This window comes from Saccharomycopsis crataegensis (genome assembly GCF_037102585.1).
Source record: "Saccharomycopsis crataegensis DNA, jcf7180000000084, whole genome shotgun sequence".
Lineage (NCBI taxonomy): Eukaryota > Fungi > Ascomycota > Saccharomycetes > Ascoideales > Saccharomycopsidaceae > Saccharomycopsis > Saccharomycopsis crataegensis.
In genome coordinates this window covers 1,969,541-1,986,185 of record NW_027043829.1, presented here as the reverse complement: position 1 = coordinate 1,986,185, position 16,645 = coordinate 1,969,541, and the positions used below count along the sequence as shown (strand labels likewise).

The following is a 16,645-nucleotide window of genomic DNA, read 5'->3' as shown; positions in this document are numbered from 1 at the left end:
TTACACCAAACCTAATAATTTTTCCATTTACCCCAGACTTTTTGGGGTGCAGGGAAAACTAAAACATGGAGAAACACCAAAAATAGCAACAGTCCGGTGTCCCTGTCTTTAATTTGTGGCCTGCCGTAGCGATATTCTCATGGAATGTACAATAATAATAATATAATAAACTTACTCTTCATTGTATACCTATTTTCTAACTACCAGACCAGTGTTAACCCTTTATTCACTCCAATCTAATGGGGAGTTGACGTATAATTCCCACCCCCACTTTATGTACACTCAGTTTTTGTGGGGGTTATTTAGTTTTCTTTTTCCATTTTTGTATCGTAAGATTTATCTTTAATCACGGCCAACTTTCGAGTTAATGCCCTATGAATTTTTTTTAGTTTGCTTTAGATCTCTTAGTCCTAAAGTTGAATAAAACTTCCAAAAGTTATTATGTACCATCTTTGCGATGTTCAGTCGCGTATTTCAAGATCAAGTAATGATATAAAATTTTGTTTCAAACAGATTTATTGGAATATTCCTACTTTCAAAAAAGAAAAAAAAAAAAAAAAAAAAGATCTTACAGTAGAAAGAAGACGTGTCAAATTGCATACCATTACTCAGCTTAAGGCAGTTTACTCCTACTTTTGCTGCTGCATCTCAATCATTTGCTCCACCTGTTGTCTTAATAGGTCCTTCAAATCTGCCACATCGCATCGTAATTCTTCCACAATCTCACTCTTTTCTCCTAATACTTCCAAGCTGACTTTTTCTCTTTTTTCTAGCTCGTTGACCTTTTGTTCCAAATCACGGTTCCTTTCTTGAATCGTCTCAACTTCTGCTATTTGATCCATCATTTGCACCATTTCACTACTCAATTCGTTTTTTTCTCGGTACGATTTTTTCAATTCCTCTTTTGTAGTAGACAATTCTGTTTCTATTCTAGAGAGTTTGGAGCTAAGCTTACCAATCAATTGAATGGTGGCTCCGGTTGGACCTTGCCCTCCTCCAGATCCTGGAACAAGCCCGCCGGCAGGATTAGGAGAAGTAAGAAATGGCGACGCTTGTTGGGACACTGAATCAAATTTCGAAGAGGTTTCAAAATTTAGCGAGATCGAATCCCGATCAACCCCATTAATCGTACTGTTAGTGCCATCTCCAGCCATAGCAGCACCATGAAGCAGATCTCTTCTAATGCCATTTATGTTACCATAATTGAAACTATTGCTCTCATTTCCCCTCAGAACAGGAAGGTTGAAAGTCATACTAGGAGATCTCACTTCTGGAGATCTCCAGTTGGCATTCCCGTTTGAAGCATTGCCGTTCCAAAATGAGAATTGCAGCGGGGACAATAATTCCAGAGATCGACTAAGATGGGTTGTTAAGTACTGTGTAGAAGCGCTTTGACCAGAACGCAATGTATCGAGTTGTCCATCTTCATCCATGAGCAAAGAGGAAGACGATCCATTATTGTGAATATTGATTGTAGAATTGTTGTCATCCGGTGCGATAACTCTCATTTTTTGTAACTCCATTTCCACCTTCAACAATTTCTTTTCCAACTGCATTGTTGATTCCTGGTGTTTTTGCTTCAATTCTTCGTACTTTTCTCTCCAAGTGTTGATCTCATCTTGCTTCAAACTTACTTCTTTTCTCATTTCCGCCAATTCAACCTCGTGAGTTGATGAGGCTTCAATAGCTCTTGCGTGTTCTTCTTTCAATTCTGACAACTGTGAAACCATCTTCTTCAAGCTTTTGGCTTGTGCTGATTCAGATTTTTTAAGGGTATTATATGACTGGCTCAAAGTAGTGATTTTGGCCGAATAAGTTGATTCGAGAGTTTGAAGAGAATCAAGAGTGGTTTGATATTGATGTTGAAGTGCGGCCAATTGTGCCTTGAGTTGTTTCGTATTACCATTAGAGCCAGAATTTTGGGAGTCCCCATCAGGGCCAGTAGAGTTTGACCTGTCAGTTTTTGAGTCCTCGTTTGAAAAACGCAATTTTTCTACTTTGGTTTCAAGTCGAGCAATCTCTAAATCATATTCTTCTTTCATTGATTTATTTGAATTCTCTAAATCTTCAATCTTCAAATTCAAGTCATCGACTTCTTTCTTACTTGTGGATTTCAATAAAGATACCTGTATTTTTTCTTGTTCCAATTTCAAATTCAATTCTTTCTCAGTATTAATTTTTGCCGCCAATTTTTCTTGCAAATCATTCATCTTCTTTTCATAATTTTTGAATTTATGTTCAGTTAATTCTTGAGATATTTTATCATATCGGTCCAGCAAATCTTTGTAATTCGCTTCCAAATGTTTCATATCTTTCAATTTGGTTTTATCTTCTTTGGACACTTCCTTTAAACTAAAAAATTCCTTTTTTAATTCTGCATGCTTCAGATCTAAATTTGATAATTTTGATTCAAGTGATTCAATTGCACTTTGGCTCTGAGAATCTTTGGAACGTAGATTCTTAATCATTGTTGTGTATTTAAGTTCTTTCATTGATAATTTCTCACCCTCCTCGATTAATCCTGCAATCTGTTCGTCCTTAATTCGAAGTTGTTCGTCAATTGGAGATGTTGATTGAACAGATTTTTCCGCGCTTCTATTATTTTCAAGTTGAGATGCAAGATTTGATATCTTAGCTTCATACTGGACAGTAGTTGCACGGTAGTGATCAAGTAATTCCTCTTTTGTCATGTCCTCTATTTTCGTAACTTTCAAGTCCACTGTTTTGTCACCTTCAACCAATTCTTCGGTCTGACCTTGTTCGTTTGGGGCTTCAGAATCATCAAGTTTTTTAATTAGTTCAAGTTCGGCGTCATGATTAGCAGGTTCTGTCTCTTTAGCGATTTCTGCCTCAATTTCATTTTGCACACCGAGCTTCTTTGATTTTTTACCCTTTTTAGATTTTTTCTTCTTGTCTTTAACCGCAATTGCCAATCTTTCTTGCATTGTTAATTTTTTCTTTGTTTGAGAACTAGCTGGTGTGGAAGGTGTTGAAGACAATGGAGATAAAGATGGGGATTTTGGTAGGGATTGCTCATCAGATATCGAATTTCCGTCTGTATTCACATCAGCAGTTGATTTTGGTAAAACATCATTAGAAATATCAGGGGAATCAGAGGCAATTAGAGTGGCGGTATTGCTCTCGTTTGGTATATTTGAGTCAAGATAATCTTCAGTTCCCTCGTTGTTATTTAGTGGCACCTCTTCTTTTTTGGATGCCTCATCAATATCTAATGTCTTATCAGGTATCGATTCACGATCAACTATTTTTGCATCCTGATTATCAGTAGTGTCCGTTGGTTCCTTACTAGTGGAAACAGACACCTGGGGTTCAATTTGTTGTTCTTCGACGTGAAGTTCTTGATCCAATTGTGGCTCCATTACAGAATCCTTGGTCACGCTCGCCATATCAAGAAATTCTTTATCAATTTCTTCTTCTTCACTATTTATTATTTCCTGTAATTGGGTAACTACGGGATCTTGCGGGGTCCCAATGGTTGGATCCTTTGATTCGTTTTCTTGACTATGAAGATTTTCGATTTTTTGTTCCTTTGAGTCTATTAATCTTAGAGAGAAGAAAAAAATAACAATAAAGAAAATGACAGCGTTGAGCATCAATGTCTATAATGTTTTCTTCTCACCCGTCTGAGTGTTTGCTATTGATGGAAATACAATAATATGAATGATCTGCTGTTAATTGACCACAGATTCAATTCCTCACCAAAAAAATACAAGCCTTGGGGTCCTCTCCCAAATCAATAAGACCGTGGGAACATAACCATTTGGTGTCAGAATGTGTGCTCTGTTGGTGTTAGGGTGTTGATCTTTATCTGCCCTTCTTTAAATAAAAACGCTACCAGTTCTTCCGTGTGCGATGAGGATCCTCATCGATCGATATACAAGAAAAAAAAAAACTACTTTTTGGGGTCTGACATTGATCTTGTTTAAATCACCACTTGATATTGTCTTTGGCACCATACACGCCGGGTGCCAAGATCACAATATAAAAAAATGAGGGGAAGAGAGCTGGACCGCCCGTCGACAACTTGTTTGGACTAGTGGAAAATACGTATCGTCCGTCGATCATTCCTTATATATATGCAATTGTTTGTTGTAGATAGTGAAGTTATGAGGTCCTTCAACTGTAAACTCCTCTTTTCAAGGCATGAGGAAGCTTCAAGACGCAAAAATATTAAACTCCCTAAAATATCGACACTCATGCCTAATTCGAGATTTTATTGCCTCTGCTAGTTGATTTTTCGTTAATAGCATTGCACCGTAGTGGAGTGCTCCGACGACACAGCATCCTGCGGTTTAATAAAATATCACGCCAAGATTCAATATACACATGTCAGGGGTGTTTCTTTTGTTGCGAAATCGTACCAGTATTTATTTGACTTGCTATTGGAGGAAATGTTGAATAGTTCAAACTGTATCTTACTGTCAAAAATAAACAAATACAAAAAACTGTCACTGTTTAATGAATCAGATAAGAAACAGGGGGTGATACGTGAGTTTTTTTTAGCTGATCTCCAGAACAGAGAGGAGAAAAAAATAGTTATCAACGAACCACACAGTTCCGTATTTTTCTGATGTTTGGATTCTTGCTTGCTGCTGTTGCTGTTGCTGTTGCTGCTTCTGCCACTGCTGCAGATGTCTGAATAGCTAGGGGTCCCCAGGTTTAGAAAGTAAGTGTGGGTGGGTGAGGTGATCTTCGGGCAGAGGAAGCGTCTTTCCGGTCCCGATTTAACAACGGCTCGGGGTTGGCGTGCGCTATTAACGGAAAACAAAAGCAGATTACAAGTGAGGGAGGTCTAACAAAAAAAAAAAAAATAGCATATCGAACATTCTATGGGATTGAAAGCAATCACAATTGTCACTAGAGATTCCAGAACAATCCGATTACCTTTTTGGTGTTATTGTTTTTTTCTTTTGTACGAGTAGCTCAAGCTGTGATGTCGTCACTGCTTTTTAATTAACTCCGGTATGTGCAACCCATAGTACGCTACAGTTGTGCCTACTGAGATATATATACGTGTGTGTGTGGCCAGGCAATCGCCTACCCCGCCAATATCAACTATTCAGACAATACATCACCTTAACACACATCAATGATAAAGAAAATGTCCCTTTGGTAGTAGAAAAAAATTTTCTGTTAACGCCGGCTGCAGGAAACCCTCTGCCGAGAGAATAAATTCTGTTTACTGCGAATCAGAGTGCGCGCAGACACCGACATAAAGATTTTTTTTTTTTCCGCATCCACTGCGGACTTACCACCATCCATGTAACGGGCAGCTACCGCATATAAATAAATGTGTATCTCCACTTCGGTTTTGCCTCGGTCTTATTATGGTGACTCTTACGACTCATCTCCAGTATCAAAATAAACAATATTTACAGTTTGTACTCCGTCTATTGACTTATATAGTTCCTTATCCTTCACCCACACCAATAAGAATACCCTCCCCCCACATCGCACAATACACACATACACACACACACACACGCACACACATTAAGTCTCAATAATAATCGCAGTTCAAAACTAATAATGCCCGAGCAACAAAAGAAGAAGAGAGTCGGGAAGGCTTGTGACACTTGCCGAATCAAAAAGACAAAATGTAATGGGAAAAAGCCTTGCGATAAATGTCTCCAAGAGAATAGAGTATGTTCATTCAGCGACCGCCGGCGTGACAAAGAGAAACACTACCCACCAGGTTACATCGAATTAATGGAAACTCGTTGCAAATTGCTTAATAAATCTCTCGTGAAATTGGTAACAATGTCGATCAATGGCCTGGATATGAAAGCTTTTTTCACCGAGAAAAATGTCCTAGAGTCGCTTCCAAGTTCGCCGACCGACGCCGATAGTTGTTGTGGCTCCGGCCACTGCAGCCCAGCTTCCCCGAATAATAACTCAAAAATGAGAATTTCTATCAATAGAGTAATTGAGGCGCTCGTTAGTAACCAAGATCTACTCAAGGGCGAGCCTTTAGAATGGGAAGAAGGTACAAAAATTGCCTGCAATTTGGATCCTAATAATGCTGACAAATCGATCCTTGCCTTCGCAAAGCACTCTCTGCAAAAGAAAAAGTCCTCAGCACCAACAATTAAAGAGGAACCAGAAGAAATATATATCAAAAAAGAGGATGAAAATGAGCTAACAAGTGGGTTGAAATCTCTTGGAGCTTCCAATTTTAATTCAAAATCTTCATTCTATAACCACCCATTAACAAAACCAATGGCAATTGGACCACAGTTAAATGAAACCCTGAGTTCGTTGTCTCCGTCGCTGTCAATCTGTGATGATACAAATCTATCATCCCAATCAAACGACAATTCCTTAAATACTTTGTCCTTCTCGCCAAATTCAAAGGTAAATTGTGGTACTCCAGCACTTAACCATTTCTCATCCAGTGACCAGATTTCTCACGTTAACCAGTACCACAAGCAAAACCATGGCAAGAAAATGAACATCAGCTCATCAAAAATTTCCTCCGTGTCTTCATTTGATAACTCTTCTGAATTCAGTATATTTTCCAATCTCGGAACAAATAATTCCAATACCTCTTCCACTGCTGCTAGCATAAATGGTTATGGTAACCCATTGTATTTTGATGACAAGAAGGAATTTTTCGCTCCCCAAGAAATAGTAGATGAGCAAGGTATTCAAGAACCTGACTCTGTGCCAATGATGGATAATAGCACTTGGAGCTCTACCAACAATTCGATGTTCAATAATGGGAATTCCATGGATAACAATGATTCACTATTATCGATGCCAGTTTCTATGAAAATGATGGCCAATGCCTCCTCTAAACCATTATCGCCAACTACAGATACCTTCTCAACTGACATGCCGCTCTTCGACGCTCCTTTCAGCAATTTGGATAACTTTGATAATGCTAATTCCAGCCAGCCTGTCACAAATTTGTCCGATGATTTATTGGTTAACACAGCGGGTATTAAGCCAAGTATGATGTTTGCTAATACTTCTCAACTTCTAAACAAAATCGATCTTTCTTCTCCTTTGGGGTCCCCGGTTCTTGCTTCACCATTACTCTCCTCGAATAATGGATTATTGATCGGTAATTCGGGTATCGACAAGTTGACATTGAACGACTCGAAGCATTCTCCTAATGAAGAATCCCCAATATCAGAAGAATATTCTCCAGCTCATACTCCAACAACCGTTGATTCAATTATCACCCTACATTCCAATACTAGTGCTACAAAGTTAATTCGCAAACCGTCATTATCTTTAGATGGTCATATTTCGAAACAAACACAAGTCCAAAATGCTCATTTACAACACTACCACCACCCACAACATTCTAATCATTCGTATTCACATTCACACTCACACTCTCATTCTCATTCTCATTCTCATGCTGCTGCTCATGGTAGTTCTCATAATCACGGATTGACGAATGGGTACCATCCATACGTGCATATTGCGTCAAAATTGAAGAATGGTAGTGAAGAAACCGTAGATTCTCATCTGAGCTCAGTGAGTGCCACTAAAAAATTGAGCCATTTTACTAAAAATTCTTCAAAAAAGACCAATATTATTAATGAAGGCAGGGGAAGTAGTGATAGCAATGATGCGGTGGGCTCTATCTTTGATGGAGGCATGGATTTTAATAATGATGAGTTCAAGTTGATTAATGATGATTTGAATTTGCCATTTGAAGAAACGGCCGAAGGTGAAGGCTTAAAAGGGGTTTAGCATTCTGATAGCACAGCATATTGATGATTTTCCAATAATTTTCCATTCTTTTTTTTTTTTTTCTTTTGCCTGATTTTGAATTATTATATTATTATTTGTCTTTTCCGGTCCGGTTTGAACTAACTGTTCTTTGGCTTCACATTTTGAATATCTGAAGCTTTTATGTTTATTTCTCCAGCATCTCAACACATTGAATTTGTGAATTGTATTATATCTCCTAGAGATGTGTTCAAGCTAGCATTGCCCTGATATCCAATATATTATTTTATGGGAAGCTACTGCTAATGTTCATCTGATAAGTCTGTTTTGTCTATTAATATTCTCAGTTTTTGTATCTCTTTTTTTTTTTCTCTATTATTTGTTTCCTTTGAGTTAACGTGTCTATGATTTTATTATCTTTTAGTATTGCATCTTATGTATTTCACAAGTTGTAGATACACAGCATTATAGTGGTCCAATTAGTGTTGTTGATTGATGTTCGGGGATCACTGCACTGCACAGCTCCGTTTGTTGCCCCGACTGGGGCGAGCGATCTCTTTGTTACCCTCTCTCCATACATCACCGCTGCTTCGAAATTAAGAAAGAAAAAAAATAATCAAAAAAAAAAAGAACCAATTATCAGAGAGGAGTTGGTGCTTACAATAACAATTATAGATTATAACTAATCGGCCATTAATACTCTCACTCACAAACAAACAAAAATGTTCAGCAGAGCTCTTTCTAGATACGCTTTCTCTATGGCCACCCGCCGTGCTGCCATTGCCTCTCCTCGTATTGGTATGATGGCTTCCGTCAAGAGTTATGCTACTTTGCCAGAAGACCAAGTCTCTAAACGTATCATTGACGTTGTGAAATCTTTCGACAAGGTCAACTCTACTGCCCCAATCACCAGTACCACCAACTTCATCACTGATTTAGGTTTGGACTCCTTGGACACCGTTGAAGTTCTTGTGGCCATTGAAGAAGAATTTGACATTGAAATCGAAGACAAAGACGCCGATGAAATCAAGACCGTTGGCCAAGCCATTGACTACATTGTCAAGAACCCAGATGCCAATTAAAGCAAGAGCGGTGTGGGTGATATAAAACGTCGTGTATATATAATATAGTTGAGATGGCAAATGAATGTTTTGTCTATCGAGTCAGAAGTATCTCAAAATGTAAGATTGATTGGTATGTACCATAATTGGGGAAATAAAAAGAGCAAACTGCTAGCCAACTTCTATAAACATAATGTTTTGCGTTTTTTTCTTGATTCTTCTGTGGAATTGCTTCAACCATGTTTTGTAAGGCGTAGATTATTTCAACCTTTACTTTTTGTATCAAAAAAACGCATTCACCACAAGTTGAAAATAACACAGGCCCTTGAAACAAACGGTCATTAATATCCTCCCATTCCCAAAGTTTTACCTCATCAAGATACTCAAGGATATATAGCGATAAACTCACTACTTATGCTGTCATAACGTTATCTAATCGTCTCAAGATACCAAGCGAATAAAAGATATATTCACACATCAATAATGGGTGATTCCTCCATGGATACAGACTTGTTTTCATTGACATATGACCCTCTACAGCATTTGAACTCAATCTTTCAAGATTCATCATCATTGGCTGACTTACCAGAGTTGTTACTGTACACCAATGATTATGGCACAAGGTTGACTAAACTTATACAGGATGATCAAGTTAGATATAATGAATTTGTGGACACCTTGGGGAAAGAGGCCGAGAAAGAGATTGTACTGGCAGAAGAACAGCTGGAATCCGAAATTGATGACAATGTAAATGATCGGGATGACAATGGAGACTCCAATGATTCTGTATTATCTTTTGCCCAATTGAATTTGGAAATCAATTCTTTATTGACGGACCTATATTCCACTAGAACCATTGCCACGAACACCGAATCATCGATCACGAAGATGACATCTACGATCCAGAAATTAGATCAAAGTAAAAAGAACTTAGTGCTTTCCATGACGGTTCTCAAGAGATTGCAAATGTTATTGAGCGCATATAATCAATTGGTGGAGCTTGTTGATAATGGTGACAAAACAAAGGGGAAGTTGAAGAATTATGGAGAGATACTAAATTTGTTTTCGGTAGTCATAGAACTTAATAATCATTTCAAGAGTTATAAGTCGATTGATGAAATCAATCAGTTATCCAGAAACATTCACGCTTTGAAAATTGACGTGACTAGTTCAATTTTCAATGATTTTGACCAAGTCGTCAATAACGCCAACAAAATCGACGGTGACAACTTGACAAAAGCATGCAATATACTAGATATCTTGGGGGACCTGTACCGACTCAAATTGGTTAATTGGTTTTGCGATACTGAGCTAAAAGAAATTAGATCCATCTTTGGAAATTTGAAAGATGAGGCTGGTGCATTGGAAAATGTCTCAAGGAGATATTTGTTCTTTAAGAAATTGTTAAAAAACTATGATGACCAATTCAAGAAAATCTTTCCGTTAAATTGGGAAGTGGACAAAGAGTTGGCGTCGAAGTTTTGTGAATTTAACCAATCTAATATTTCTCAAGCTTTAACTACTAGTGGTGACTTGTCAGGTACTGATGGAGGGGAAAACACCAATATAAATGTTGAATCAGTGGTTGAAAGTTTGACAAGCACCCTTGAATTTGAGAACTTCTTGACTAATTATTTCACCAAGAAGAACAAATTATTGATGCAACGCCATCCGGAGTTAGTCTTGATGAAACCAGTCGAATATCACAAAACTATATCAGTATCGTTTGAGCCTTTCTTGAAGTTTTGGTTAAAAAATCAAGAACTGACGTTGAATGCTAAGTTCTTGGAATTCGCAACTCCCGGGAATTATAAATCAAATGCCAACAAACCAGAAAATGCCAATGGTAACGATGAGAGCGAAGAATTGAGCAATGTTTTCCCATCGTCTGCTGATTTGTTTAGAGTCTACAAGAGTATTTTATCCCAGCTTATAAAACTATCTAATGGTGAAATCATGATTGACTTGGTGATCTTCTTCAATAATTTCCTTGTACGGTATTCCAATGATATTCTCCGCCCTTTGATTCCTCAGAATAATGATTATCTAGTCAACAGCTCTGTTGCCGAGTCAATAAAATACCTTAGTTTAATCATCAACACCAGCGATTATATCCACCTGACAATCGATCAACTTGAGGAAATGTTACAGTCCTTGATCAAACCAGAATATAAAGAAAAGTTACAGCAAACCTTAGAAAACACGTTTGGGAGAACCAAGGAGCTCTTCATGGTCAACATCAACGAATGTTTGATGAAAATCTTGTCTAAGATTGAACTAGACAGTGAGTTAAATTTCCGGGAGATGTTGAACACTAATTGGAGGATCCTTAATGAGGTTAGTGGCGCCAGTCGTTACGCTGGGAACTTGGTGAAGACTTTGAGTGAAGATTTGCAATTGAGTTTATCGGGGATCAATAAAAGTGCATATATTAGAAACTTGCTCGATAAATTAATTGATTTAATAATTGATAAGTTTTTAATCAATTTGGTAAAATTGAAGCCTATAAATGATAAAATTCCATCCCAAATTCTACTTGACTTATCATTACTCAAAAATTTCTTTAAAAGGTTGCCATTCATGGCTAATGGTAAAAATGAAGGAAATCAGAATGGAATTGGAACGTTGCATCTGTCATCGCTGACAGCTGAAGTTGACCAAATCTTGGCCACGGAAGCCGTGATGACGAATGATTCTGGAGTCGCCAAAGATTCCACTTCTAACGCTAGTGATTCTGGACCAACAAAGAAATACAATTTCAATATCAGCAAATCCTATCTTAATCGTATGAATTCTCAATTTTTGAAACTTGAACAGCTCTTAAAGGTTCTCATGGTTAACAGCCGTGATTATTCTAACTTGATCAATAACTATCTTATGATTGTGCAAGACACAAATTTTGAAAATTTCATCAAAGTATTGATCCTCAAAGGGGTGATTAGCCAGCCTAAACCAATCCATTCTGGTGAGAAAAAAGAGTTGTTGAAGTATAAGGAAATCTTCCAAAAGAATATGATAGAGTTGAATATTTCCCAGGACGAGAATTCTGTCAATCATTTCATGACAAGCCTCAATGTTGATGCTAATCATCTTCCTCAAATGATTGTCTCTAGCCCAAACAGCTCTGGTAATCAAAATAATAATGCAGTTGCATTCAATAAGTTTATGACCAGTCCTCCAACTGCGTCTTTGAAGAATTTTGTCCAGAGCAGCCCAATAATGTCGGGCTCTTTGCAATCATTATCTCCAAATTTGAATAATTTGAACTTTTCTTTCAAGAGCAACAGCAGTTCATCTTCGCCTAATTTAATCAACAAGGAGAACTTGGAAAAAAACTTGAAGAACAATTTGGGGAAATTCTTCAACAGAAACAGTGAGAGTTGAGATGGGAAATTGAAGCTCACTCCCCAGATAAAATGAAACTTCTTTTTCTACTTTTTTTTTTCTTCCTCCTGTACCACTCAAATAGAAAAATCCGGTAAGTTTTTTATGTAAACACAGCAAAACGTGTACACAGTACCAAGTTATGGCATGAAAATGAATAATCTTTAAATAACCTTCCTCATCTGTAGAATTTCTAGATATTTTGATCCATATATATATTTATTAAGCTCATTATTTTCATTTTTTTTATTTTTTTTTTTTTGCTCCCCATGATAGTGAAATTTCAATGTGTCAACCTGATATGACATTTGCTACCCGTGCCGTTGGTACAATCACCGTGTACAGAAATTCCCACAACAACAAAAAAAAATAGCCTTGCAATGATGAGATGAGTCCAACCATTTTGACACACACACCCAAATTAAAGAAGAGGAAAATAACAATTAAACTCTTAGCAGACCATAAGCAATCAAAATATATTGACTCAATTCGAAAAAGAAAAAAAAAAGAAAAACACCGAAATTGTTGCGTTGCCATCGTAAGAAACAATTATGGATTCAAGAAGTCGACATCATCCTCTTCGTGAATCATCAGAAGGGTACAAAAGTGGCAGTTATCGACTATCTACTCTGAAAACTTGTGCTTATGGATGCTGCAAAAAAACCGATAACATTCTAGAAGATTTTCTTCACAAAAATGGGTTTCTTCAAGGTTTTTGTTCCGATATCACCGTCAAAGCGTTTGATAAGGAATATAACCTTCATAAGTTGATTTTATCCAGGGCAGGATATTTCAGAGCATTGTTTCTTAGATGGTCAGACGATGATTCCAAATGCCATGAGTTATTATTTGATTCTATACACGACAACATAAACCGTACCTCGTTCGAGTTGGCAATCGGTGGGCTATATGGGGGAACCGATAAGATTGCCGAAGAAGCGTTAGCAACCAACATGATTTCTACAGGACAGTTCTTGGATATTCCTGAACTTGTATGCAACGCAACAGATTACATTGTCAGTGATTTAAGCTTTGATACTTTGAGGAAGTACACCCTATTTGCATATAGTCATAATTTGGGAACCCCGTCAGAGAGAATTTTAGATAGTGCTAGAGGGTTATTGTGTATTGAAGGATATGAAAAAGGTGTGGCTTCATGGGACGGACTTCCTACAGACCTTATTGTGGACGTGGTTAGTAATGACTCCTTTTTCGTACCCACAGAATGGGATAGGTGTCTATTTATTATCAAGTTAATCGAAAAAAGAATTAAAGTCAACATTTGCGTCAAAGATGAAAATTCAGTAATAGCAAACAATGAATCGACGCTGCTGATATCTATTGAAGAGAATGACCTAAGTGGCACCAATGGGTTAGAAGCTCCATTGAGAGATTTAAAGTTGAATAAAAAAACTGTGCGGCCTGCCAAGTCAATGTACATGAATAATTATAATAATGATAGAGTAATACCTTTAAAATCACGATCTTCTTCATTTAGTTACTTTGGCACCAAAAAGAGTAACGCAAACTCCAGCTTTGAGGACACTCAATCAGTCATAACTGATGTGTCCGCATACGATGAAGACGATGACGAATTATATTTTGAAGAGATATCCAAATTAAAGCATTGTCTTTGCAAATCAGTTTATTTTTGCCATTTATCATTTGAACAATTACAAATATTGGAAACTTTGACAGATGCCAATGGTGAACCGTTCGTTGATTCAATGGTTTTAAGAGATGCTCTTTGGGTTCAATCTACTTTGCATCGTTTGATAGTATCTACTCCAAAATCAGATTCTAAATTGAATATTACTAAACTTGGAGAATCTCAGCCAGGAATTAATGGTTTTCAGCCGCCGTGGTATAAGGTTCCTGTAAAGGATGAAACGGTTTATGGATCACCCAAGAATTTGGATGCGATTATTGATGAGAAACAGAAAATTTTGGAAACTGTGAATGATGATCCTGAGCCCGTTGATATTGATCAGCGAGAAAAAGAAGAGTACTTGCAAGAGGATGATGATGACTCTGCTAAGAGTTGTGACACATCTGGCGATGTGATGACATCAAAATTAGACTCTAATGACTCCCAGTATCAATCAAAAAGCCTGCTCCTTGAAAACATTATGAAACAGCATTCTAAAAAAATTAATTCCAGAAAGCTTTATAAATGGTCTAAGTATCCACCTTTTAGGTTTTCAGTGGCATTTTGTGATATTTCTAACTTGGACACTGAAAAGCGTTTGTATGGGAAAGTTTTATGGTATGCCGGATGTTATTGGAATCTTTACATTCAAAAAATCAAGAAGCACAAGAAATTTCAGCTTGGAGTATATTTACATAGAGCGCTGAATCCAGGACCCCCAAAGAATGGATATATAAATCAGGATATTTTCAAGAGTTATGATATTGTCAATGGTCTCAATACCAATGAAACAATTGGTGAGCAGTTTAATAATGCTGTCGATTTGCAGAATTCGGCTTCTAACGGAGGGTTGAGTACGGTGGTGGTCAATGAAGATGATGCCTTGCCAAACTCTACATTAGATTCATTGGGGCTTAATAATGACGAAGTGTCAATGAACTTGAGTTCTCAATTTGGGGATTATACTAACAGTGAGGAAGTTTTTGCCACGGCTAACAACAGTCAAATTTCCCGTCGGGCATCAGCGCTTGATTCTATTGATCCAAAGAAGTATGTTCAAGAAAAGGACAAATCTATTCCGAGTTATGAAGATAAAAGAAGTCAAATTTCAGTTTACTTTATCATCAGAACCCCGTCAGAGAAGACTAAATCGAGTTTGATTTGTTTCACTAGCTCGCCTAGTTTGTTTAGCACATCACAGAGCTGGGGTTGGAAAAGTAATAGTATGTGCACTTTCAATGAGGATGGAAGTTTGTCATTGAAGGATAAAAAGTACCTTAAGTTCATGGTAACGCTTGGCACTGTGTAATGCTTATTTATTGCTTTTCTATTTGGATTCCATAGTTATTATTTTCATTCAGACACTCCTTCCTTCTTTCTTTTTTTTTTTTTGAGTTGATTCCAACGATAAGAGAAAACAAGATGAAGAAGAATAATTCTTTATTTAAATTTTTATTATGAATTCTCTAATTTATGTTGTTTAATAACGTTTATTGTCTATGACTATCATGATTTGAATGACGATAGCCAAGAAAAAGAAAAATTGTAACCAAAGCTGTGAAGAAATCTATTTACTTTCCCATTCAACAGTCCAGGAGAGCTTTTGGCCTGGCTTGAAAGGTTGTACCACACATTCACCTTCTCCAATAAGTGTTGGGATAATGTTTTCACCCTTGACCAAGATCAACTCATCATGGTTAACGATTTTTTCTTTTGGAATTGCATAAAAACCAATCCCATTGTCGGAAACGAACTTCTTCAAGTTGTCCAACTTATTGTATTTATCGAAAATTTCTGCAATATAAGCAATGGCGTTATTTTGGGTATAGACACCGGCACAAACCCCTTCGTTTCTCACTTTGTTGGACAAGATGTGAGGAGCTGAGTCGGATCCAAAGAAGAAATATGGCTTACCTGAGGTAGAAGCCTTGATCAAAGCTTGACGATCCAATGGCAACTTGGCAATAGGTTTACAGAAATTGATTGGATTACCAGCAACGTCATCGATGGTGATGTACAAATGGTGGGCGGTGATGGTGGCAGCAACTTTGATTGGGTCTTCTGGTTTTCTTTCGGCATTGATTTTTTCAACCATGTCGATGGCAGCTTTGGTAGTACAGTGTTCCAAAACGATTCTCAAATTTGGGAAATCCTTGTGCAATTTCTCCAAAGCTGGCAAGAATTTGGATTCGGCATTCATCACATGAATGGCTTCATCGACATTGGTGTCATCCAAATGGGCATGGTCATGGTCGTTGTGGGTGGAAGGTTTTTCACCGTGCAAGTTCAACACCAAGTCATTTCTTTCCATGGCTTCGAAAATTGGGTAAAAATCACTGAAATCATTTGGATCGACCCCGGCCTGAGAGTTGGTAGTCACCCCGGCTGGATAACACTTGATCCCGTCGATGGCTCCCAACTTCGCAGCCTTATCGACCAATTCAGGGGTCAAGTCACGGCTCAAGTAAAAAGTCATCAAGAAGGTTGTCTTTGGAGATAAAGCTTGCAATTGTTTCTTGTAATCCACCACTTTCTCAATGGTGGTAACTGGAGGAGTCAAGTTAGGCATGATGTATGCAATGGAAACACCACCTTCACGAATGGTTGGGGTGACCAACTCCATCATCTTTCCCTCACGTAAGTGGACATGGTAGTCTCCTGTGACACCCAAGTTAATTCTAGACATTGTTTTAGCTGTTGTTGAAAAGAATCTTTTCATAATAATGTTTTCAAATGAGTCTTTTTCACTATCAAATTTTTTTTTTTTTATCGCTAATTAGAAGAGCTGGTGAAAAAAAAAAAAAAATCACCGATAATTTTCGGTCCTCATCGCTTAGTCAGCGAT

At 37.5% G+C, this 16,645-nt stretch overlaps 6 protein-coding genes across 6 annotated transcripts; 4 read left to right on the top strand and 2 right to left on the bottom strand. All coding sequences in view use genetic code 12, as the record gives it.

Annotated features, from left to right (window-relative positions):
• Positions 1 to 629: 629 nt before the first annotated feature.
• DASC09_038680 (Sgm1 protein) lies at positions 630 to 3,614 on the bottom strand (the record flags this gene model as incomplete). The annotated part of the gene is made up of 1 exon (XM_064997467.1): positions 630 to 3,614. One exon carries the CDS (start codon positions 3,612 to 3,614, stop codon positions 630 to 632), a length of 2,985 nt encoding a protein of 994 aa, XP_064853539.1.
• A 1,936-nt stretch (positions 3,615 to 5,550) lies between these two features.
• On the top strand, positions 5,551 to 7,728 carry DASC09_038670 (Zn(II)2Cys6 transcription factor domain-containing protein; the record flags this gene model as incomplete). Its single annotated transcript, XM_064997466.1, has 1 exon — positions 5,551 to 7,728. The coding sequence occupies one exon, from the start codon at positions 5,551 to 5,553 to the stop codon at positions 7,726 to 7,728; it is 2,178 nt and encodes a 725-aa protein (XP_064853538.1).
• A 701-nt stretch (positions 7,729 to 8,429) lies between these two features.
• Positions 8,430 to 8,789, top strand: ACP1 (acyl carrier protein; the record flags this gene model as incomplete). Its single annotated transcript, XM_064997465.1, has 1 exon — positions 8,430 to 8,789. One exon carries the CDS (start codon positions 8,430 to 8,432, stop codon positions 8,787 to 8,789), a length of 360 nt encoding a protein of 119 aa, XP_064853537.1.
• A 462-nt stretch (positions 8,790 to 9,251) lies between these two features.
• Positions 9,252 to 12,152, top strand: VPS53 (Vps53p; the record flags this gene model as incomplete). The annotated part of the gene is made up of 1 exon (XM_064997464.1): positions 9,252 to 12,152. One exon carries the CDS (start codon positions 9,252 to 9,254, stop codon positions 12,150 to 12,152), a length of 2,901 nt encoding a protein of 966 aa, XP_064853536.1.
• Positions 12,153 to 12,703: 551 nt separating this feature from the next.
• Positions 12,704 to 15,109, top strand: DASC09_038640 (uncharacterized protein; the record flags this gene model as incomplete). The annotated part of the gene is made up of 1 exon (XM_064997463.1): positions 12,704 to 15,109. One exon carries the CDS (start codon positions 12,704 to 12,706, stop codon positions 15,107 to 15,109), a length of 2,406 nt encoding a protein of 801 aa, XP_064853535.1.
• A 258-nt stretch (positions 15,110 to 15,367) lies between these two features.
• URA4 (dihydroorotase) lies at positions 15,368 to 16,486 on the bottom strand (the record flags this gene model as incomplete). Its single annotated transcript, XM_064997462.1, has 1 exon — positions 15,368 to 16,486. One exon carries the CDS (start codon positions 16,484 to 16,486, stop codon positions 15,368 to 15,370), a length of 1,119 nt encoding a protein of 372 aa, XP_064853534.1.
• Between the last annotated feature and the right edge of the window lie 159 nt (positions 16,487 to 16,645).